This window comes from Carya illinoinensis, chromosome 13 (genome assembly GCF_018687715.1).
Source record: "Carya illinoinensis cultivar Pawnee chromosome 13, C.illinoinensisPawnee_v1, whole genome shotgun sequence".
Taxonomy (NCBI): Eukaryota; Viridiplantae; Streptophyta; class Magnoliopsida; order Fagales; family Juglandaceae; genus Carya; species Carya illinoinensis.
In genome coordinates this window covers 824,788-848,807 of record NC_056764.1, presented here as the reverse complement: position 1 = coordinate 848,807, position 24,020 = coordinate 824,788, and the positions used below count along the sequence as shown (strand labels likewise).

Genomic DNA, 24,020 nt, shown 5'->3' with positions numbered 1-24,020 from the left:
TTACTGGTAACGCTTTGATGTGGGATTCTTGGTTGAGCTGAAGGCATTGGATGTGTTCTTTAGTACTTAAAAATGTACTTGAAACAGTAAAATTTGTGCGCTTGAGATGAGAACCAACAAAAGTGGGCATTTCTTCTCTTTTACATTTCACCGAGCCAGACAAAAAAATCATAATACAAATTTTCTGATTAACCAATAACTTCTATATTTTATATTTTTTTTAAAATTTTAAAAACAATTCGAAAATTTGTTTTTGCCTATAGTTAACCCTTTAAAGGTAAATTTGGTATTATTTACCATATTTACCAAAGATATATAGCCATAAAAAGGTAAATTTGGTGATATAACAATGTGCCATGAGTTAGTTATAAATATTTACCAAAGAAAATATGTCACTTGACAATCTTAATTTAAAAAATTAAATATTGATTTTTTATAATTAAAATGGTATATTTTAAATTATGGTATTTTTGTAAAATAGTGATATTCTTGTATGTGTATCACACTAGGAGGGACTGCTGATAAAAGACATAAATTCCACTCAGCTAAGGATCTAACCATCAAACTTGAAAGACTTCTTTGTATAAGGTAAAGACATGTATTTCATTATAGAGTCCAAATTTCTTTCCGACTTAAAAAGAAGATGAGACACTCAACGATAACTAATTTCAATATTTTTATCCTAAAATATAATAATTTGTTGGAGCTCAAAAGTGTTGTGATTTGGATATTTTTAACCTGGTATGTTTGGGTGTTGAGCCAACACCTTTCAACATACTTCACTATTATTTATTACTTTATTATTATTTTTTATCAAATTTTTATTAATATTTATTACTTTTTATTACTATTTAATATTTTATTATTACTTTTTATTTATTTTTTTATTACTATTTACAACATACCTCGACACTTTTTCACCCAAACTCTAACTTTTTTTAAGGATGAATGAAGTATATTTTTATTAAAAAATAAATAAAATCGATAAATTCCAGCACCTAACTTCCTAGGACCTAACCGGCTAACCGTCAAAGCGTCAAACTTGGACTTCTTACAGTCAAAGTAAAGCATGCATATAATGCTTTCAAACAATATAGGGAGAAGGAAAATTTTCAGAGAGAAGGAGAATGAGTAGTGGGACAGGGAAGGTGGTATGTGTAACGGGAGCGTCCGGATATATAGCGTCATGGCTGGTGAAGCTCTTGCTTCAACGCGGCTACACTGTCAAAGCCTCAGTTCGTGACCCAAGTCCGTACTCAACTCTCTGCGCTCTCATTTCATAACTCCAGGAATTTCTATGCAAATCACACCTGGGTTTCATTTATAAGCGAAGTTTCTCTTTAATTCATCGTGAACCCAGACTACCCAGTTTGGTTTTCTTCACTAATTGATTTTTTTGGCATTTTTCTTTAGTGGGTTTTTGTGTGTTGTTTGGGGGGGGGGGGGGGGGGGGGGGGGGGTCTTTATGTTTCTCTCTCTTCGTGGTGGGATGTGGTAATCATAATTGAAATATATATTAAGGAGAAAACTGTGGTTGAATTTTTCCAAAACGTAAAATTTGAAGACATGCGTGGCAAATATAACGGCTGATTGAATGAATTTAATTATCAGAGACACAGTTCACTTTATTTCACTGGTGACTTTCTTGGAATCACTTGAGGAAGCCAAACTTTTCATTTCGAGATGGATTACTTGAATGCTGGTCTAGTATGCCGTTTTGTGATGTTAGTACGGATAGAAAAGTATAATTTTGAGAAGATACGGTATAATTAATTTATGGGTTCTACTTTAAATGTGTGCCGCAGATGATCCAAATAAGACAGAACACTTACTTGGGCTAGATGGAGCTAAGGAAAGACTTCATTTGTTCAAAGCAGACTTACTGGAAGAAGGATCTTTTGATTCTGTGGTTGATGGATGTGAAGGAGTTTTTCATACAGCATCACCCTTTTATTTCAGTGTCACCGATCCACAGGTACATTCTGTTTCGCTTAAATGGAATCGGTGCGACCGTAATCTAGTGTAGCATTTTTTGTTTGTTTCAAAGAACGACCTATTTTTGTACCATGCTTGGTGATAACCAAATTTTCATGTCCTCTAAGGCTACATTTGGATGCTAAGCTGAATTGAGATAAGTTGAATTTTTTATAAATAGTGGTGAGTTGAGATGGTGAAGTGAGTTTTGTAGGCTATACCTAAGATAAGTTTATATATCTTTAGATGTTAAGATGACTTTAGATATTTTTATGGACAGTTGAAAAATGTTGTAGGTTCTGCATGTAAGAAATGTTGAGTTGTAAAAAGTTATGGGTCTTACGTTTAAAGAAGTCTTAAGTTGAGTGATGTTTAGTAATTTGGGAGTTGTATATTTGGATGTTGAGCTAGACTTAAATTTAAACTCAACTTAGATGAGTTGAGATAAGTCCATGTTCCAAACGAAGCCTAACAGTACTCATATATATACCAAATTCTTTTCTAAGGTTCTTCCTTTCATGTGTTTACTCAAATGACAAAGTCCTCATTGAATTTCAAATCTTTTAAATTGCTTAATAATGTTGCTTTGATGCTTCTTTTATCTCCTTGATACTACCTATAGATTTGCTTTATTGTATGCATCAAAGTATTTGATTGTAGATCTTTGAACTAATTCAAATTTAAAAATGAAGAAACGTAATCCTTTCTAGATACTGCAACGTTAACCTTTCAATTCATCTCAACTTTGTTTATAATTCTTTTCAGGCACAGTTAGTTGACCCAGCATTGAAAGGAACACTTAACGTTCTCAGATCTTGTGCTAAAGTTTTATCTGTTAAGAGAGTGGTTATAACGTCCTCAATGGCAGCGGTTGCATACAATGGGAAACCTCTTGCTCCTGATGTTACAGTTGATGAGGCTTGGTTTTCAGATCCTGCTTTATGTGAGAGGTCAAAGGTACATATATGTGCAAATTTATTATTGCATACTATCTCTGTTTCAAGTCCTTTATGGAATATTCTACATATAAAGATTAACTAGTTTTGATTGGATTATCACTCACACTTTTAACTGTGCTTATATGAGAGGTATGCCTGGGGCCAGTTTTGTCGTGCTCAAACAATATGTTATATGTGCTTTTCTTCTTCTTTATTTTTCCCCTTCACGATTTATCTCCCATCTTACACTTAGAATTTTTGGGGAGCTTATTCATGTTTCACCTTCTTATTTCATTTCTATTTAAAGCATATAAAATAAATACATCACAGCTGTTATATGATGCGTTTAATTGTTAGTGAATGTTTAAATCGAGTATTAGGTTACCCTTTGTTCAGAATGTAAGTGTTGGCTAGGTCAGGATCTTCATTCTATTGTTTTTTAATTTGTCTTTTGACCAGATGGTTGAGGGAAAAAGATAAAAGTAAAGCACTGGTATATAGACCAGGTTGACATATCATATCACTGACTATGGAACTTTTTGTTTCTCTTGGGAGGAGTGTTGGGTTTATTAGAAAGATTTAATCAGCACCATGATTGATGTATGTAAGCAGAAAATATGGAAAGGTGTGAATGGAAAGATGTAATCAACAATATTCTTCGTTTCTGTAGTAGTATATATGGTGCTCACTGTTCTGTATTTGGTTTATTTGCATGACACATATTCTACCTACAGCAATATTCAATCAGGTTTAACTTAGGTTACTGCAGCTGGAAACTTCTTTCGTTATGTCTTTCAAACTATTTTTTTTTTCCAGCTTTGGTATATGCTTTCAAAGACCTTAGCAGAGGAGGCTGCTTGGAAATTTGGAAAAGAAAATGGAATTGATATTGTAGCTGTAAATCCAGGGTTGGTGCTTGGTCCTCTATTACAGCCGAGTCTTAATACAAGTGTGGAGCCAGTTGCGAAGCTTGTAAATGGTACTGTTCAGCTTGTCAGATGATTTTTTTTCACCTTGCTATGCGAATATACTTATATTTATAAGGAAATAAATGCTATTTAAGAACTTGTAGTGTAAATAAAAAGTGCTATTGAAGAATCAGGTAATAGACTTTGGACCAAAATACATATCCTCCTCATGTAAATAAGAGGGCATGATTGCAGGTTCAAAATGTGAGTTATATTTACATATTAAAATAACTATATAGATGACCAGTTTTGAGTGGTATGCAATTATTCTGAGAAGTAGTGAGGGTAATTTAATTGTTTTTTGTGCTCTATCTTTCCTTCTCATCACTCATTGAATAATAGCACTCGATTCTCGGAACAACTCCCTAAATGAAAAATGATCAAACCCATATTATATTTGCTTCAGCTAACTTTATTCTTATGTAAAGTATATAGTATCTGACAAAAATCCCAGGCAAATTAAGTGGCAGCAGTTTAAGTAACCTGCTAATAGGAGGATTACCAGCAATATTATGTGCCAAAGATTTGCCTGCATTAGAAGTATCAATTCATTCATAGTTCTCTCTCCAGTCACTCCAACTTTTAGATTCAGCTTCAATCTGTCACGAGTTACATCCACCACAATTTTTTAAATGTCTTAACTTCTGCCAGAAATTGATGCTGCTAATAATTCCCTCTTCTGAACAAGACAGTCTTTGGTGATGCAAACAGTTGAATGTTTCCCTTATGCAGGCGCTGAAACATTTCCAAATGCAATATACAGATGGGTTGATGTTAGAGATGTTGCTAATGCACATATACTAGCCTTTGAAAACCCATCAGCTAGTGGGAGATATTGTTTAGTTGCAGAAGTTGTTCATTGTTCTGAAGTTTTGAAGCTTTTGCACAAGCTCTTTCCTGATCTGAAGCTTCCTGAAAAGTAAGCGGCACACAGACACAGGTGCACATACGCACACACAAACACACACAAAAGTCAATTTTCCATTCACACTGGTGTAGCCATTGAAGATTCACTGTATATGTTCATACAACAAACAGGTAGGTTATAATTTTCTGCATGGCTTGATTTCCTTGGTCTGTTACAAACGATTTTTGTGTTTATATCTCAAGCACCAAAATTCTAGTTTGAATCTGTGACTTGTTAATTGGATAGTCTGTGTTATAACTCACCTCAGCTACCAGTTGCGACAATTGATTTGCGTTTTGTACATTGCAGATGTGCAGATGACAAGCCTTTTCCAACAACCTACAAAGTGTCTAAGGAGAGAGCACAAAGTTTAGGCCTTAGCTTCACTTCTGTGGAGGTGAGTTTGAAGGATACTGTTGAGAGCTTGAAGGAGAAGAACTTCTTGAGTGTCTGATTCATTGTATTATTTGGCAACTCTGGAAAACAGTTGAGAATAAGCTTTTCCTGCCCCCCAATTCTATTATTCTGGAGGGCTAGTATTCTTGAGGACTTGCGTTGTAATATTTGGCTGTAAGCGTTGCGTAATGATGGTAAGCACGAGGGACTTCCGCGCTTTTGCGTTTCAAACATTTCTTTTATGAATCTCCCACCGTAGTGTAAATAGAGCATTGATTGTTCTAGCCTGTATGCCAGCACTCATTGCTTGTCCGATGCGAGTTGTTGTTGCTTGCTCGGTGCGAGCTCTCTTTGTTTGCTTTGGGTGCCAACGCTTATGCTGGCCTCGAGCGTATTTTTTTCCCCCAAGGGGTGACCTTCACACTTTTTCTGTAGTGCTTGCCCTTAGGAATAAAGACAACGACCTGTATTCCTCCAGTATCGGGATCAGTCCATAAGATAAACTCTAGAAGAACATAACTAATATGGAAAGTTAACTAACCGCATTTCAACGTGATACGAATCTATGAAGGGAAGCTCAAGTGCTAAAGTGGGATATTTGCACGGTCAAATTGTGCTAGACAATGCAATATACCAAATTGGGCACCGAGAATTGTACCTATAGAGAGGTCTTGCCATATTGAGTCACTTCAATCTTTATAAGTAGCCTATTAGTACCATTAATTCATAGATTTATTAGTTACAACAAGAGCATAATTCGTCACTAACTTAAACATCTGAGGTATTTTCGTTGAATTTTTTGAATCTTTCCTTTCTGATAACATGTTGTTAGGATACACACCGCAAGCATACTGAAATTTGCATAAAAAATCTTCATTTTAATTTCTACCATAGTTCATAAGTAAATAATATTGTTATCATTTTACAAAATGAAATTCTTATATTAAATTCTAATTTATACATTAATTCATAATTCTTCTTTAATTTATCATATCAGGCATACTGTAGAATGCGTTTACCGGTAGACGAGATGGACTTTACAAAACTGAGCTACTGGCGTCTGAGCCCGTGATTCCTGATGCCGCATCCTCCCAAGACAGAAACTGCATCATGTCTAACTTCAACTCCCTGTTTCTCGTCTTGATTCTCACCGTCACACTGCTACCAATAGCTTTATCAGAACCAGAAGATGCTATCCAAGCTTTGGTTCAACGATTGGACTCAAAGCGGCCATCTCCTTCGGTTCAAGAAGCTGCGGCTAAAGCTGTTCTCGAGAGATTGCTTCCGGGCTATGCGTCTAGCTTCGAGTTCAAGATTGTCTCCAATGTACTGTCATTTTTCGATCTTTTTCTATCCTAACTTGGGTTTTAGCCTAGTTACTACTCAATCATTGCTTTATTTCAACTGGGTGCTCTTCAATCGCTGTGTTCTTAGCTGATGTTGTATGCTTATATGCTTTTTTTCTGCGTTGGGAAAAGATAGGAAAAGAAAGGAATTTGATAGGTGAACGACGTTTCTCGTGCAAGGTTTAATTGTTGCCTTTGCATTTGGGCGTCCTCAAATTTTTTGGGCTTTCGGTTTAATTGCTTGGAAGAGATAAGAAAAGAGGAGAAAGTTAAATTATTTAATTTTAGACTGTTTATCAGCGGTTAAAGCGGTCTTCTTTGGTTCTTCTACTTTAATTAATTTTTTACCACGCAGAATGCTGCTCTGTGGATAGGTAGGGGAGAGTTTTTCCTTGACTCCAAAGAAATGGTACAATATATTTCTCTTTTCGTCTATTTAGACAATTTGGAGTACCCTTTTTTTTTTTTAATGAATAATAAGAATTTCATTAAAAAGCGAAAAGGCGCAATTCAAGCACATATGATATATGCAAGAAAGAACCTGGTTAGAAAGTGAAAAAAATACAAGAAACTGTGAAAATTGAGCCCATTTAAGTCTATAGAAGCTGTCCAAAGGAGAAGAGTATTGAAGAAGAACGTCTTAAGCTCCTCCATTGTCCGTTCAAGCTCCTCAAAACTTCAGCCATTCATTTCCTTCCAGATACACCATATGAGGCAAGAAGGAACCTTATTTCATACTGTTGAAATTTGTGGACTACCACTCAATCCTCTCTGAGAGTCCAGAAGGTATTAGAACGATATTATCCGAGGCTCTTTAATTGTAGATGCCCTTTTTTCTTTGAAACAGCAGTGACTTGGTCTTCTATAGACTGCTTCCTGTTCTAATCCATGACTGTCCATAAGTACTTCCTCAGCATATTATCATCATATCTTTACATGCTGTTTGTGTTTGTGAGGACTGTATTCTTTAATTTGATTTCATCTTAAAATGATTTTGCTGACAGTTATAATCTCAAATCTCAGGATGTTTGTGGTGGACAAAGTTGCTTTTTGATAAGCAATTACAACCCCTTAAGCAAGAATGGGCCAGAGATAGTGTACGTTGAATTTGTTACTTGCTAAAAATTGTAGTTGTATGTTTTTTCTTTTTCAGTTTCCAATCTCAGTACAAATTTTTTGGTACTTGATTGCCCAAATATATTGCTGTATAAGGTCTGTTATCTTTTGTTAAGGATCTACTTGTGTAATTTTCCCGTTTAAGAGATAGAAAGATCCAACAACCCCCCCCCAAAAAAAAAAAAAAGAAAACGGAAGTGGAAGAAGAGAAACAAAAGATGTTTATTTTCTGTGATTTTAAATCTTGTATTTCTCTTTCAGGATTAAAGGAACCACAGCAGTTGAAATTGCATCTGGCCTCTACTGGTACTTAAAGTATTGGTGTGGTGCTCATGTTTCGTGGGACAGGACTGGTGGCATTCAGATAGCTTCCATCCCCAAGCCAGGATCACTGCCTCTTATAAAAGATGAGGGAGTGCTAATTCAGCGACCTGTCCCCTGGAACTATTACCAAAACGTTGTTGCATCTAGTTGTGAGTACTGAATCTTTGTTTTTCTCTTTTCACTTCTACCCAGACTTCGTAGTAACTACATGTTGCTATTCTGCAGCTCTAGCTGATTGAGAGGGAAAAGAACTAAAAGTAGATGAGAGATTGGTACATTATTGAAGAAATTTTACGTTTTTATAAATCAGAAAGATTAAACGTACACTTTTTTGGACTGATAAAAAAAAAAAAAAAAAAAAAAAAAAAAAAAAAAAAGATGTACACTTTTTTGGTCTTGCTTGAGATTAACATTTTTCTACCATGGCTAATGCTTTCTGTGGAGGACACCAAAAGTAATTTACTTTTTTTTTTTTCAGATTCCTATGTTTGGTGGGATTGGAAAAGATGGGAGAAAGAGATAGATTGGATGGCTCTTAATGGTGTTAACCTACCTTTAGCATTCACAGGCCAAGAAGCCATTTGGCAGAAAGTTTTCATGGTGAACAATTAAATACATTATAAGTCTCTCCCTCTATAGCAACTCACATCTGGATAATTAAGAGTATAAGTTACTGAATTATGTCATAATAAAAAAAGTGGGATGTTGATACCTACATTATTCAACACTAGTTGTGCATAGAGCTCAAAGACGTGTTTTGTAAAATACAACTGAATAACAAAGTGGCAGGTGGATTCAACAACCAATGAAAACGGTATCGAAAAAAAGGTTTTAACTTCTAAGTATTACCTCTTAGGTTTATCTTTCGGAAAATTTTGTAGATTGAATTTGTAGGAAGTAAGTTACTTGGATGAATCCTTTCTTGGAAAAAACAAACGAATCTTTTATGAAAGTACAAGTCTGACATTTAACGGTATAGCATGTGCAGAAATTTGTTTCCATGTAATGTGGATAAGTTGGACTTAATGGAGGAATTGTTCATGAGTTTTTTTTTTTTTTTTCTTTTCAGGATCCTAGAATGTAATTAGGTGTTTTTTTTTTTGTATACTTTCTGTGTACATGGGCTTCGCCTGTTTCATTCGATGAATAAATTTTCTTTTACTCGTAAAACAAAAATGTGGATAAGTTGGGAGTGTGTCTTCTCTTTGAGCTGTGTCTATATCTGTAACTGATTGATTAGTAAGTTTATACCACTGTTTTTCACTATATTCAAAATGTCATAAGTCTCTAGATTTGCTGGAATTTTTTTGGTTCCATATATTTAGTTTGACTGTATTTCTGATTTGTACCGTTTGACTAGTCTCTCTCTCTTTTTTTTTTTTAAATGTAGGATTTTAATATTAGCAAGGAGGATTTGAACGGTTTCTTTGGTGGACCCACTTTCCTTGCTTGGGCTCGTATGGGAAATTTACATGGGTAGGTAAAAGTGTTATGCATTGTTTGTCTTAATGATTGTGAAGAATGCATTTTGGGCTGTTATTGCAAATGCATCTTTGATTTTTTTCCCCTTTCATTTGGGTGCCATTTCTGTGCGGCAATAACTCCTTAGTCATTTGAGGCTTGACAAGACGACTGCCAGCTAGGAATTGAGTGTCAGTCGCTATTTATTGGGTGACCTGTGCCTGTACTGGTCAACTGATACTTAGCATTTCTTGCCCAAAAATTCAAAAAAATATGTATAAAAGCATAGATTTGTATAAGCCTCAAGCTGTTTTATATTGCAATGATGTTACTAAGTCACAGTGCTAGCAAAGAATGTGGAAGAAAAAGACAAAATTAATTGATGAATCTTTTTTGTGATGATTGAAAAAAATTTGTGTAATCCTAAGATGCATACGGACATCTTTGCTAGAGAAGTTAAATGTGATGCTGCTTATTGTCTTTATCATCTGCTTTCAAATTATAACCTAACAAACCCCTAGGGGTTGGCTCAAGTGGTTAAGGCCTTGTGCTTGAGGGTATGCTCCCCCTAGGTCTAAGGTTCAAATTCCCTTGGGTGCCAACAATCTCTAGGGACCATCGGACTGAATTTTCCCCTTGAATTACGTGATATGCACTTTGCAGGAAACTCCTTTCCGAGGGTCTGTGTGCCCTCGGGATTAGTCGGGACACTATTCCTGGACACTCGGTGCCAATCAAAAAAGATTATAGAACCTAACACTTATTTAATCACAGGTGGGGTGGGCCTTTATCTCAAAATTGGTTGGATCAACAATTAGCTCTACAGAAACTGGTACTATCTCGCATGCTTGAACTAGGCATGACTCCAGGTATAGTTGAGATCCATATCCATATCGTATGTCAACAAACGCTTGACCAACTAATCAATTGATACATGGTTTAATTGCTTTTTCAAAATATGCATTAGATTTAAAAATCTTCTTTAAGTGAAAAACCGGGGGGGTGGGAGAGAATCTTCTTTAAGTGAACCAGTTTTTCCCTCTCAGTCTGATGGTGTAGCTCATCCAAGGCAATGCCTCTTTGTTTCAGTGCTGCCATCATTCTCAGGGAACATTCCAGCAGCTTTGAAGAAGATATTTCCTTCAGCAAACATAACAAAACTTGGGAACTGGTATACCATTTTCTTGTTATTTGATATGAGAATTCAGCGTATCATGTCATATTTTATGGGCCCCACATTGCATAACTTTGTATAAATCTTAGTGTCTATAAATCCTGACATCTGAATTACTTTCTATCAGATAACATGAATAAGATAAATCATATTTGGGTTTCTGGTTGTCTTCCAGCTCCTTTGGAGTTTCTCTTTTATTGTGTGTAGAAGTTTTACTATGTCTTATGTTGAGGTTTGTCATTTCTTGTTATTAGGAACTCTGTTGATGCTGATCCACGTTGGTGCTGTACTTACCTTCTTGACTCATCTGATCCTTTATTTGTTGAAATTGGGGAGGCTTTTATTAGGCAACAAGTTGAAGGTACACCTTTTGTCTGTTGATATCTTACTTGGAGTAGCACTAGTCTTCCTGACATAGTTTTAACAAAGTTTGCCATGATTTTCTATATCTTTCAATTATTTGATTTTGGACATAATATTAATGAATGTGTGATTCTTTATGATCATTATGCTATAGGATGGGGGCTTAGTCATAGCATGCTAGTTGATTGGGCTTAGCCTTCGCCCTTCCAAGTCCTTTTCTGTATGTGTCTGTGTGTTTGTATGTGGAAAGATCTGTGCAGATCTCCTCTTTCCTTTTCTCTTCCCTCAATTTGTTTTGCAAGTTTTTTCCTCCTGCAAACTTCTTTGATATTTCTCGTCTTCATTATTTATTTTTTATTTTTTGGCTTGGAAGAGTCATTGGACTAATGTGACATCTCTGATGTACATGGTACCAAATAATAATGTGAGATGGAGCCAGTAAGACTTGGGCTTTGTTTGTTTACTGAAAAAATTATTGGAACTCCTTTCAAGAAGAAAGTTTTCTTCTCTATGGTTTCCTTTGTCTTGGAAGTTATATCCATTTCAAACTTGGGTACATTTTGTTATGTATCAAATTTAATTCCCTCTCCTTTCTGATTTAGTGACTAACTTTGCACATTCATATTTCATGTGTATGTGTATTAATTACAGAATATGGGGATGTGACAGACATCTACAGCTGGTAATCCCTCTCACTTGTTTTTCTAGTAGAATATTTCTGAACATGTTTGGGTACATAATTCTATACGGTTTCTGTAATTTTTTTTTTATAAGTAAATAAATTGTATTATCAAAGAATAGGCAAAAGCCCAATACAAAGTATAGTTTCCATAGCTAGGTATGAGCGATGGACATCAGAAAATCATGTAGCTCTAAGCCATTAAAATCAACCGCTATGGTCCAATTACAAAGAGTTCTAAAAAAGAAAACTTTCAGTTCCTCCATTGATCTCTCTTTGTCTTCGAAGGTCCTTGCATTGCGTTCTTGCCACAAACACCACATGATGCATATAGGTATCATCTTCCACACTTCTTTTATCTATTGGTTGCCTCTCAAATTTGTCCAGCTAGCCACTACTCCTACCACATTCTCGGGCATAACCCAAGTCAAGTCAATTCTACCCAAAACCTCATTCCATAACCCTCTCGCTATCTCGCAATGTATTAAGAGGTGGTCCACCGATTCACCCCCCTTCCTACACATACAACGCCAATTTGCAATGATCACCCTACGCTTCCTCAAATTATCAGTAGTAAGAATCTTGCCTAGGGATGCTTTCCACACAAAGAACGCAGCTTTGGGAGGCGCCTTATGTCTCCATAACTTTCTCTAAGGGAACTGAATAGGTGTCTCTTGAGTAAGAGACTTATAAAAAGAGCACACAGAGAAAGTACCTTTAGTTGAGTATCCACCATAGACTATCCTGTGAATTACCCGCTTCACAAGAATACAATAGGCTATAAAAGGCTTCAAAACCGCTCATCTCCCAATCTTGTGCCGCCCTACTGAAGTTGATGTTCCATTGGATTTGCTCCTCTGATCTTACCCTTACATCTGCTACTGAGGCATCAATATCTCTTGCTACTCTAAACAAAGAAGGAAAAGATTCCTTTAGAGCAACATGGTCACACCACGTGTCATACCAGAACTTAATACAGTTTCCTTCTCCTAGACAGAATCGAGTATGGCGTGAGAACACCTCCCACCCTCTTCTTATATGTTTCCACAAACCCACTCCGTTCGCTCCTCTCACTTCTTTTGTGCACCAACCCCCCCATAGTTCCCCATATTTGCTCTCTATTACCGTCTTCCAAAGGGCTTTAGGTTCCTTATGATACATCCATAACCATTTACCTAACAACACCCGATTGAAGGTTTTCATATTTCTAATGCCCAACCCCCCGTTTGAGATAGGGCTGCATACAGTTTCCCACTTAACCAGGTGAAATTTGTGTTCCTCTCCCAATCCACCCCACAAGAAATCCCTTTGAAGTTTCTCCAATCGGTTTGCCACTTTTGCTGGAATAGGGAACAATGACAAAAAATATGTGGGTAGATTAGATAAAGTACTCTTGATCAGTGTAATCCTTCCGCCTTTTGACAAGTACAATCTCTTCCAACCGGCTAGACGACTTTCCACTTTCTCAATAACCGAATCCCATATTGGAGCCGCTCTCGATGCCGCCCCCAACGGGAGCCCCAGATAGATCATAGGTAACACTGCGGTCGAACATCCCAAAATACTAGCCAACTGTCTGATACGCCGAACTCCTCCAATGGGCACCATCTCTGATTTTTGCAAGTTAACCTTCAGTCCAAAAGTTGCTTCAAAGCAAAGGAGAAGGGCCTTCAGAACTCGAATCTGGTAAGGATCTGGTTCGCAAAAGAAAAGAGTATCATCTGCAAACAGTAAATGAGATATGTTAACAGGTCCCCTACTTGGAGAGCCAATCTTGAAACCAGCCACCAAACCATTCGCTACCAAGGCCGAGGACATTCTACTCAACGCCTCCATCATAATAACAAAAAGTAATGGGGATGGTGGATCTCCTTGTCTTAAACCTCGTGTGCTACGAAAAAATCCAGTTAGGTTTCCATTTATCAAGACAGAAAATTTTACCATTGTTATGCACCACCTAATCCACGAGCACCACCTCTCCCCAAAACCACATTTCCCCAACAGATCAAGAAGGAAGTCCCAGTTTACATGGTCATACGCATTCTCCATACCTAGCTTGCACATGACCCCTGCCTCACCAGATTTCAGACAACTATCAATGCATTCATTATCAATAAGAACCGCATCTAGGATTTGTCTATCCTTTACAAAAGCATTTTGAGGTTTCGAAATTAGTTTTCCCACTACCTTGCTCAAACGATTCGCTAATACCTTAGATGATATCTTGTATACCCCACTTATAAGGCTAATAGGCCGGAACTCCTTAATCTCTTCAGCCCCCACCTTCTTTGGTATTAGTGCCAGAAAAGTAGCATTAAGGCTTTTTTCAAACCTCCCCTCTGAGTAGAATTCCTGTAACACTTTCATAAGATCTTCTTTCAATACAGCCTAGCAAGTTTGAAAGAAACCCATCGAAAAACCGTCAGGACCCAGTGCCTTATCTTTAGCCATTTTTCTCAGAACTTCATAAACCTCCATCTCCTCAAATGGCCTCTCCAGTTGACCTACTTCATTAAGTTCAATGGACTCAGAACCAAGCCCCTCAAGTTTAGGCCTCCATCCCACCTACTCAGAAAGTAATTGCTCAAAAAACTCAACTACATGGTTGTTTATCACTAGTTCTTCCCGATATTCCACTCCTTCAATTTTCAGCATCTCAATATTGTTGTATCTCCTATGTGAGTTGGCTATTCTGTGAAAGAATTTAGTACTTCGGTCCCCTTCCTTCAACCATAACGCTCTAGACTTTTGCCGCCAATAAGTCTCTTCTAAAACTATAATTCTTTCCAATTCCACTTACAGCCCCAATTTTACAGCTATTTCTTCCTGAGTTACTTAACCTTTTTGCATTAAGTTGTTCTCTTGTTTTTTCTTTTTCTCTTTTTCTTCTACTAATTTTAGGAGCAATTTTATTTGTAGTTTTTATTACATTTCTACCAGTTAATATCTTCTGTATCTTTAATATTCTCACTTTTACTGAACTTTGTCATGAGTGCAAAGTGGAAACCCACAACCTGCAAATAAATTTTGTGACCAATCTTAGGATTGTTAAGAGAAATTGGAAGACATCTTTTCATGAGTACTAAGTAGGTTTGTTCAAGCACGAGAAATTCAATCCAGCATTCACAAATTGTTTTGATGGTCATATTTTATGCCAAAGATCAGGCATGTGTTTTTCTATGTGCTTTTCTAAATGTGAATAGCTGTCTTAAGCTTTCGATTGAAAGAGATAGACCAACTATTGTGACTAAATTTATTTTATTTTATTTTATTGTGTTCCTATGTCTTCAAAATCTGATTATTTTGGCTTAAAAATGATTACCAATATTATATTTAAAATGCAATATTTTCAATGCCTATGCTTGTAATGGGACTTAAATATGTTTATTTGACATAATGTTGATAGATGAATAAGTATTGACAGTTTTGGTTTCGATGTTTTATGAATTGTATTTGGATCTGTTTCCCCAAGGGCCTATTCTATAGATCAATATCTTTGTTTTGCTCATGCTCTAGAGTTATTAACCTGTTTTGTTCCTTTTGCTCCATTGAACGGTTGAGATGTAGCTGTTTTTTTGCATTTATTTTCCTAAATTTGTGGGTGATCGTCATGCTAGCATATAAGTTAACAATCACTCTTTCCCCTTTCCTTTTTTGCTTTGTTCATAGCAAACTTGCCAATGGAGGTCAATAAAGTGTGTATTACCATGTTTAATGCAGTGATACATTCAATGAGAATACCCCACCTACAAATGATCCAACCTATATCTCGTTGCTTGGAGCTTCTGTCTACAAAGCAATGTCCAAAGGTGACAAAGATGCCGTGTGGTTAATGCAGGTGAGGTCCTCAAACTACTAAACCACGCACAACCCCCCCACCCCCCCCCCCCCCCCCCCCAAAAAAAAAAAAAAAAAAACCGCCTTCCCAAAACAATGACACATTAGCATTATTTTATTTATTCAAATAAGTTACACGGTCATGTTACTCTTCAATAAAGTTGCTGTCATGTTCAGTAATCTATGCTCTTTTTCTTCTGCTTGTTGTTAGGTGTTGTTGGGTTAATTAAAAAAAAAGCATTAATTTAAGAACTAAATAAATAAAATCAACCTTGAATGGACCTTCATATTTTCAGTCATATTATAAGGATAGAATGACAAGTTTTTTTTTTTGATAAGTAAGGATAGAATGACAAGTAACTATGATGATGGCATTCTTTTCCTATCATGCTGTCTGCACAAATAGCTTTGTTGAATAACTTTCCCTAATAATGAGTTTAATAAAGAACTCGTTTGTAAAATTAGGCCTCTTAAATGGATGCAGTTAGGTGTTTTCTTTAGCTTTAATTTTCCTTGTGCCTATACCTTACCCTCTAAATTATGTGGATAAGCATTAGAGATGCACATGTTTACGCTCATTGGGAACGAGAAAAAGAAACTCGACATCAATTCGGATAAGTTTTTTCCTTCCATATGTCAGCACTCTATTTCTTGTTTTGTTGTCTCTCCTGGTGTTGAAGCAGATCTGGAGAAGGTTGGTGCTCCTTCTTGACTAGCCCTTTTCACTGATTCACAACTCTTTTACAAACCCTAGCTCCAATTTCTTAAACACTAGTAGCAACTTACTTTGACGTTCTGTATCAATGAGAAGATTTATTTTTTATATTTATATTTAGTTAAAGTGTTATTATTCATATCCAAGACATTGTCAAGACATTTATTATTAATTTCCCTAGTCGTAATTTAGTGTGTAAACTTTGGGTTTTGTGTGATTGTGCTTATTCACATTCTATTATACATGAAATGCTTCTAATTGACAGGTCTATGAATGGGCAGGGTTGGCTCTTCTATACAGACTCTGCTTTTTGGAAGCCACCTCAAATGAAGGTATGTGCGTTTATCTAAGATGAATTAGATTCTAAAACAGTTCGCTTTTCTAGGTTGTGATAAAGATGTTGTTAAATTAGTATTAGGGATGACCTGCTAATATTTTAATTCTTTTTATTTCTAAACTCTGTGTGATTCTAATAATTTGGTACCTGTAATTTGTCATCTCACAGGCCGGTCTTACACCGTCTCCTAAATCTAAATTGCTTGTCCTTTCTAATGGTTTATCCAGAGGCTAAGGCGATGTTTGGGAATAGGTCTCATCTCATCTCATTTCATTTTCTTCCCAAACATCACTCAAACACAAACAATTTTCAATTTCAAATCTTCAACTTTTCATCTAATCATTACAACTTTCCCAAACTTCTAAACAAAACACAAAATCAATTCAACGTTTTCAAATTCTAAAACAAAAATTATATTAAAAATTTATATTTTTAACAATATTTTAACTTTATAATATTTTTATTCAATTATTTCTCTTACATTTTCCAAAACCCAATAAAACATCATAACTCAAATTATTTCACTACTATTCGCAAATCATTTCACTACTATTCACAGATTTCTCATCTTATCTCATCCCCCAAGCATCACGCCTTTGTCCGGTTGTCATACCATGTCAGCTTTAATTCCTATTCTCCAAAGATTAAACAACTTGAGAGGCATCAGCAGATAGAAGGTTTTGTGACATATTCACTGTCGTGAGGCATCTTATGTGGGAAGTAAATAAATACTATTATTTGTATGAACTAAAAAACTATGAAGTCCAAGTTGGTTTGATTCTTGAGAGCAGCCACTTCATGCATGCATGCTGAAGAAGAGAATGCTATGCAGATCCTTCCTCCCATGCCCATATGGCCTTCTATAAAAGAGTGGCTGTAGCCTTTGGTATTTCCATCATATGGCAGTCTTTTTGTAGTTTCTTCATTGATTCATAATCTTAGGCTCAAATCTCTATGATAAAGCACTGCATGACTGAAATCATGAGAGTTAATGATCCTATCCTCTGCTATGATTTCATCTAATTCCATAAAGTTTTCATCTTATAAAAAAAAAAAAAAAATGATTTTGTCTAATTCTATTAAAAAAAATCATGACTAAATTTGTGACTGAGGCATTCACATAGAAAGAGAGAATGCCAACAGAAAGCACTTGCGGTACTGTCTGTCGTTTAACATTAATTCAGAGAGTAATATTTTACTTCAAGAATGTTGCTAGCTTCTGACTTAACCAAGTATGATTGTATGGCGTAGAAATTAAAAACAATACTGTTGACACTCAAGTGTTGCATAACTCTTTCATGAGGGACTAAAATAGGAACAAGCATGTACATAAAACCTTAAGCATGGAATAGAAGGGGTGGCTTTTTTGCGGCTGCACCAGTGTAAAGGGGCTTTTTGGTTTTAGTGGAAATAATAGGAGAACAACCTTCCTCTTAAAAGGCACCATGTTGAAGTGTTGATGTTATATCTGAAGTAAGGTGTCAGAGCAACTAGTTTTTCATACAATGATCAGGCAATTGTAACTAATAATCCTATTCTCCTTCATTTCTGAGATAGATTTGTTGCCCAACTTTTTTAGTTTTTATTCAAACTTCTGGTCTCTGAGCGTTGTGTATTTATGGTACAACCCGTATTCTTAAGATTTCTGTTTGCACTAAGCTAATTGCTAATAATTTTTGCTGCAATCATTTACTGTTTTTTATTTTGTTCAATTTTGATAATTAACTTTCAACTTGATAATATCTGCAGGCACTTTTACATTCTGTTCCATATGGAAAAATGATAGTTCTTGATCTATTTGCCGATGTCAAACCAATATGGGAATATTCATCTCAATTTTATGGTACTCCTTATGTCTGGTAAGTTGATATTTTATCAGAGGATATGATTGAGCTTCAAGAAATTTCTATGATAATGAGTACATTTCAATTCCTTTTTTTGTTTTTCTGTAGCGAGTTTTCAATTTTTCAGAAAATATGTGTACTCCTTGATCACTTTAATGGCCATCAGGTGTATGTTGCATAACTTTGGTGGAAATATTGAAATGTATGGTGTCTTGGATGCGATCTCCTCAGGTCCAGTTGATGCCCACAACAGTAAAAATTCAACCATGGTATGTCAACTGTCTTATGTGTACATATTCTAAGATTTTAAGCATCGAATGATTTTTCAAGTATTTATTAGTTGTAAGCCTAAACTGCAGGACTTTTTATTGTTACCCTGGATTTTTTAACATTGTGGTATATTTGGAAGAGCATTTCAATTGTGTTTATTTTTACACCAGATTATCCATCAATAAATCCTTCATAACATGTCAAAAAATACTTACACCAGATTATCTGACTGATAATTTTTATTTATCTTCTTACTTATAAAAAATATATATTTATCCTCTTGATTACTGTCTCCACTTAGATGTATGTAAAAGAATATTGGAAGTGAAATTTATGAACAAATTTATAAACCTTGGTACTTTATCTTCTGTTGCCATAGTTTCATGAGTTTGCTAGAGTGGGCTGACTAATAACTTATTGTAATAGGTTGGCGTTGGCATGTGCATGGAAGGAATAGAGCAAAATCCAGTGGTTTATGAGTTGATGTCTGAAATGGCATTTCGCAGTGAAAAAGTTCAAGTTCTGGTAATTATAATTTTTTATCTGCTATTCAATGGTTGTTTCTTTGGTCGGAACTATTGAGGACTTGAAGTGCAGAAGGTTGCAGAAACTCTATAAAGACAGATGTATGCGTGCTTATTAGAAAATCTTCTACACTCTTCTGATCCCCTCTCTCTTAACCATAGCTTGTTACTCTGAGACACTTTAACCCTCCAGGTTATATCAGTTGTGATTGTGAATGTATAGTAACATTGGATAACATTGGATCATTCCAAAAGCTAAACCGTCAGGAAGTGGCCCAACATTGTACATCCCACCCAGTAACATCCTCTGGCACTTTTTGGCTCAATCAAGAACCCTCAGCTGACTTTGAACCTTGAATGTGCATTCAAAATAAATGACCAAAAATGGGGATGCCAAAATTTCAATACAAGACCAAAGAGACTAACCAATATCTAATACCATGTTTGTAGACCATCCATCTCACCACCTAAAGTTGATAGGAAGTAAGCAGAAAATTGTGATCAAGTATGATCTGTTTTGTGATCACCACTAGGATTTATTTTACTTTTCTTTCACTTCCTGTATGATCTGTTTTTTAAATTTGTCTTTATGTATAATTACCCACTCTCCCTTGTTGGGGTTGTATGTGAAGCCTGGTTTATAATCAGAAAATCGAGAAACAGAGAGTTCGCTCAACTGTAGCTCGACCTAGCGCCCGAGCGAAGTTCAACTCGTAAGTTAACTCGAGTCTTGCGCGACAGCGAGCTCGAGTGGGACACAAAACCCCTAGTGTTCGCTTGAGCTATGCTTGACAAGCTGCTCAAGCAAAGGACCCAGTTTTTTGCCAGATTAGAGTTTCCAGCGCCGTTTCTATATATATGTCATATTTTTTATTTTATTGTATACATTTTTCAGTAGTTTTCAGTGAGAACAAAAGAGGCAAAGTGTGAGTGCATATTGTGAGAGAAAAAAGCCCTAGAGAGTGTGAGTTGAGATTGAGTAATTGTAATCTCCTCTGAATTAATAAAACTTCTGCAGTTCTGTGGACGTAGGCACGTTGCCGAACCACATAAATTGTGTGTCGTGTGATTTTGATCGTTGATTGCTTTTATTTGTTTGCCATCGTTGATGTGTGTTTTGCACAACACCCCTACCCTCACCACCGATAAAAACCATGTAGCTGCTTGAGGGCACTAATTTTCTTTAATATCACACTGATATGTAGACATAAGAAAGTGCAAGCAATGTTTGAAATGAGAAAAAAGATGCTTCCTTGAGGGTTTTTTATGATTGCTGATAATTTAATGCTGTATGGTCTGACTGTAACTTTGTCACTATTGTAGGACTGGTTGAAGTCCTATTCATACAGACGCTATGGTAAAGCTGTTCATCAAGTTGAGGCAGCCTGGGAAATTCTTTATGGCACAATTTATAATTGTACAGATGGAATAGCGGTATGTTTCTTATCATACACCATATCTCTCTTTCTTTATTTCCCTTAAACATAATTTGAAAAAAGAACCAACTAGAAAGAACTATTTCATTGAAAGAAATGAATTGGCAACTGTTTTAAAGGAGCGATCTAAGGGTGATATGTCTTGCTTATTTGACTAAATGTTTTGAAATTCAGTAGGGGTTGCAATTCATGTTTGTGGGTCGTGTTCCTGTCATGTCAAGTTACCCATATAAGACTATATGGGTCAATCCGAACATGACTTATTTAATTACACGGATTAGACCCTAAAACCCTACCATTACCGATATAAATAACCGATGACACGACACGACCCACTTAACACGTTTAATGATTAATTTTTATTTGGTTAACCTAGACACGACCTATTTAGCCCGTATCAACCCATCTTATATAAATGGGTTGATTTTACACATATATTTATTTTTTAACCCAATTAATATAATTTCATCTATGATTACTTATAAAAAAAAATATAGTTTCATAAATGAGACAAAGATAACTATATAAATCATTCACAATTACAACTGGATTTATGATAAAATACATTATATCAACATTCAAACCAATAATATATAAGAAAATTAATATTTTTCATAAAATAAAATTACATATTAACAAAAAAAAGTCTTAAGAATTTGAGATATTAAGTGGTGCAATACTAATATTAATATTACATCCCAAGTTCCAACAACAAAAAAAGGCATATAAAACTAAACATTTATAAAATTTGAAAATAAAATTTATTTGTGTTATATTGTTTGATTGTGTATTGATCCCAACCCGCAATTGACCTATTTATTACTCGTATCTTATCAGTTCAACCCGTTTTGACCCAAACTCATTTATATCATGTCCAAACCCGCTTATTTCTTGTTATATTTTTGTTGTATGGGTCGTGTATGATTACCAACCCTAAATTTCAGCATCATCCTGAAAGAGTGCAGATAAAGTTTTTAGTCAACTTTACTTATATAAAAGGAAAAAATGTAGTCAGTTTTCCTCTACTACTATAGTTAGCTTTGTAAGTGAATCTTGCGTGTGTGCTTAATTATGGTGTGCATTTAAGAAACTCAAACAAAAAGAGAAATACTAATGTTGCTATCTGTACCAACATTTGGAGTATTATTTGACGATGTGAATGCATATGTATCATTGAGTTTTGAGGTTCCTGAGACTTGAGAGCTGGTCTTTTCTGACATGTTCATTTGAATATCATTTGATGAGATGAAGAATAGTATCTTTACCAACTTTTGGCTCTTGTAGTTTAGACAGTATCTTGTCTAATAAGCACTTATTTATGACATTTTAACTGATCTTGCAGGATCATAACACAGATTTCATAGTCAAATTTCCTGATTGGGATCCATCAAATGTAAGCGATGCTTTGCCTCAGGCACATTTGTGGTATTCTACTGAGAAGGTGATCAACGCCTTACGCCTATTCCTTGATGCCGGAAATAATCTTGCTGGAAGCATTACATATAGGTAATTGGAAAAGGTAACACACGCACATTATGCTACATGCATATAATCAATGGAATGCGTGGTAATTAATAATTAACTATCCTTGCCCATCTTGTGAGTATCTACCTACATGACTAAAGATATTCAAATCAGGAAATAAAAATTATCCGGAAGAAAAAGTGAATGAAGCAAAGAATTTCTAACTATCCATGTCATTTTGACAGGTATGATTTGGTGGACTTAACACGGCAAGTACTATCAAAGCTAGCAAACCAAGAATATTTGGATGCTGTAACTTCTTTTCAACAGAAGGATGCAAAAGCTTTAAGTTTTCATATTAAAAAATTTGTTCAGCTCATAAAGGATATTGATGTACTTCTTGCTTCTGATGATAATTTTTTACTTGGAACCTGGCTAGAAAGTGCAAAGAAGCTAGCAAAGAATTGTCACGAGTTGAGGCAGGTGAGAAAAGATATTCTTCGTTGGAATATTACCGAGTTTGATGATATGACTATATGGTTGGGAGTGACATGACTCAATGCATCGCTATTTTGAACAAGTTAGCAAGCCTCAGGAAGCCTTTTTTCCAAGAATTGTGATCAGCTACACATTTTCCTTTTGCCATATCTGATTCCATAAATTTGGTTAAGTTAAAAGCATCTTTTTGTAGCACTAGCACTCATGCTCAATCGGGTTTAGCAGTACATTAAGAATATTGGCCAATCAGTCAGTTGACATTCTGTCTTGCATGGATCTCATGTCCAGTAATTTAAGCATGTTCAGAACACTTGGCAGATAAGATGATCTGTGATTGATTGGATGTATTTTTTGTGTTCTCCTTCAGTACGAGTGGAATGCCAGAACTCAAGTCACAATGTGGTTTGATAACACAAAAACCAAGCAGAGCAGCCTTCACGATTATGGTAATCTTTATGTTGCATCATATATTACTCCCTTCTATTTGTTTCTATTTTACAGGATGCCCCAGCGGGTACCATCATACATCACAAATTTTTGTAACATGGCATTACGCTTGCTTCTAATCAGCAAACAAGTTCTGGAGTGGGCTACTCGAAGGCTACTATCTACCACGAGCTTCAACCTTTTTTCATTATTTGATAAAAAGCTTGCAAGAAAATGAAAACTTCAGGTTGGAGGAATGGAGAGAAGAATGGATTTTGTTTTCGAACAAATGGCAAGCAGGCATAGAACGTTACCCGGTGAAGGCCAAAGGAGATGCACTTGTTATTTCTAAAGCCTTGTATGAGAAGTATTTTGGCGACAAGAATTGGAAAAAGAATGTGTATCATTTACAAACAAGCGGTAGGCAGGTGCTGCACTTTGCCCGGTGATGATCCGAGGAAATTGCACGTACCGTTTTCTAAAGCCTTGTATGGAAATTAATTATTTCAATCATATATATATATATATATATTCTGTAGTCAGAGATAAAGCAAGGGTGTTGTAAAATAATCAGACACGAGACATGTTCTAGATTTTCATTATTTGGCAATAATCTTGCTCTGAACACTTAAATGGTCATTTCTTGTATAATCTCGAATGTAATGGAAATAATTACAGCTGCAACTGTAATTGCTGTTGAATTTGTCTAATGGATGCAACATTTTTCGATGAAAAATATAGTCGAGGCTTTGGAATGGCCTGTATCGTTAGAAAGAAACATTACCCGGTAAACTATTGCCCACCCGGTTTGCCTCCTATGGACGATTTTTTTTTTCTATAAAAGAAAAATGTAAGAAATAAGCTTCCAAATAAAAACCAGGGGAAGACCCGGTTTACTGGATTAGCGCACCCAAAACCGAGCCCAAGACAAAACCAAGCCCAAGCCCACATCAGCTTTACTAGCTGACTAGCCAACATCACCACAGTTCTCATCTTCCTTAGCCGTCTGTTCTTCCACCTTCA

General features: G+C 35.7%; 2 protein-coding genes and 1 long non-coding RNA gene across 6 annotated transcripts; 2 read left to right on the top strand and 1 right to left on the bottom strand.

Annotated features, from left to right (window-relative positions):
- Positions 1-1,087: 1,087 nt before the first annotated feature.
- On the top strand, positions 1,088-5,414 carry LOC122292876 (phenylacetaldehyde reductase-like). 2 transcript variants are annotated; one of them, XM_043101420.1, is made up of 6 exons: positions 1,088-1,248; positions 1,806-1,975; positions 2,740-2,931; positions 3,729-3,891; positions 4,613-4,799; positions 5,097-5,414. In XM_043101420.1, exons 1-6 carry the CDS (start codon positions 1,128-1,130, stop codon positions 5,239-5,241), a joined length of 978 nt encoding a protein of 325 aa, XP_042957354.1. In that variant the 5' UTR covers positions 1,088-1,127; the 3' UTR covers positions 5,242-5,414. The 2 variants fall into 2 exon arrangements, with proteins under 2 accessions (XP_042957354.1, XP_042957355.1); XM_043101421.1 differs by having other exon boundaries at positions 4,613-4,820; positions 5,097-5,333.
- LOC122292877 lies at positions 4,844-6,108 on the bottom strand. The gene is made up of 2 exons (XR_006237053.1): positions 5,725-6,108; positions 4,844-5,647 (listed from the first exon to the last, which is right to left on the bottom strand). It is a non-coding gene; the product is annotated as an uncharacterized LOC122292877 (long non-coding RNA).
- Positions 6,109-6,180: 72 nt separating this feature from the next.
- LOC122292874 (alpha-N-acetylglucosaminidase-like) lies at positions 6,181-23,698 on the top strand. Of its 3 annotated transcripts, XM_043101416.1 has the most exons (20): positions 6,181-6,509; positions 6,885-6,938; positions 7,553-7,626; positions 7,907-8,118; positions 8,448-8,569; positions 9,360-9,445; positions 10,205-10,299; positions 10,520-10,601; positions 10,859-10,965; positions 11,619-11,649; positions 15,367-15,484; positions 16,480-16,530; positions 18,285-18,394; positions 18,546-18,648; positions 19,076-19,174; positions 20,497-20,607; positions 21,952-22,115; positions 22,319-22,556; positions 22,939-23,017; positions 23,142-23,698. In XM_043101416.1, exons 1-20 carry the CDS (start codon positions 6,294-6,296, stop codon positions 23,444-23,446), a joined length of 2,457 nt encoding a protein of 818 aa, XP_042957350.1. In that variant the 5' UTR covers positions 6,181-6,293; the 3' UTR covers positions 23,447-23,698. The 3 variants fall into 3 exon arrangements, with proteins under 3 accessions (XP_042957350.1, XP_042957351.1, XP_042957352.1); XM_043101417.1 differs by lacking the exon at positions 6,885-6,938; XM_043101418.1 differs by lacking the exons at positions 6,885-6,938; positions 22,939-23,017; positions 23,142-23,698 and having other exon boundaries at positions 21,952-22,128; positions 22,319-22,462.
- The last annotated feature ends 322 nt before the right edge of the window (positions 23,699-24,020 follow it).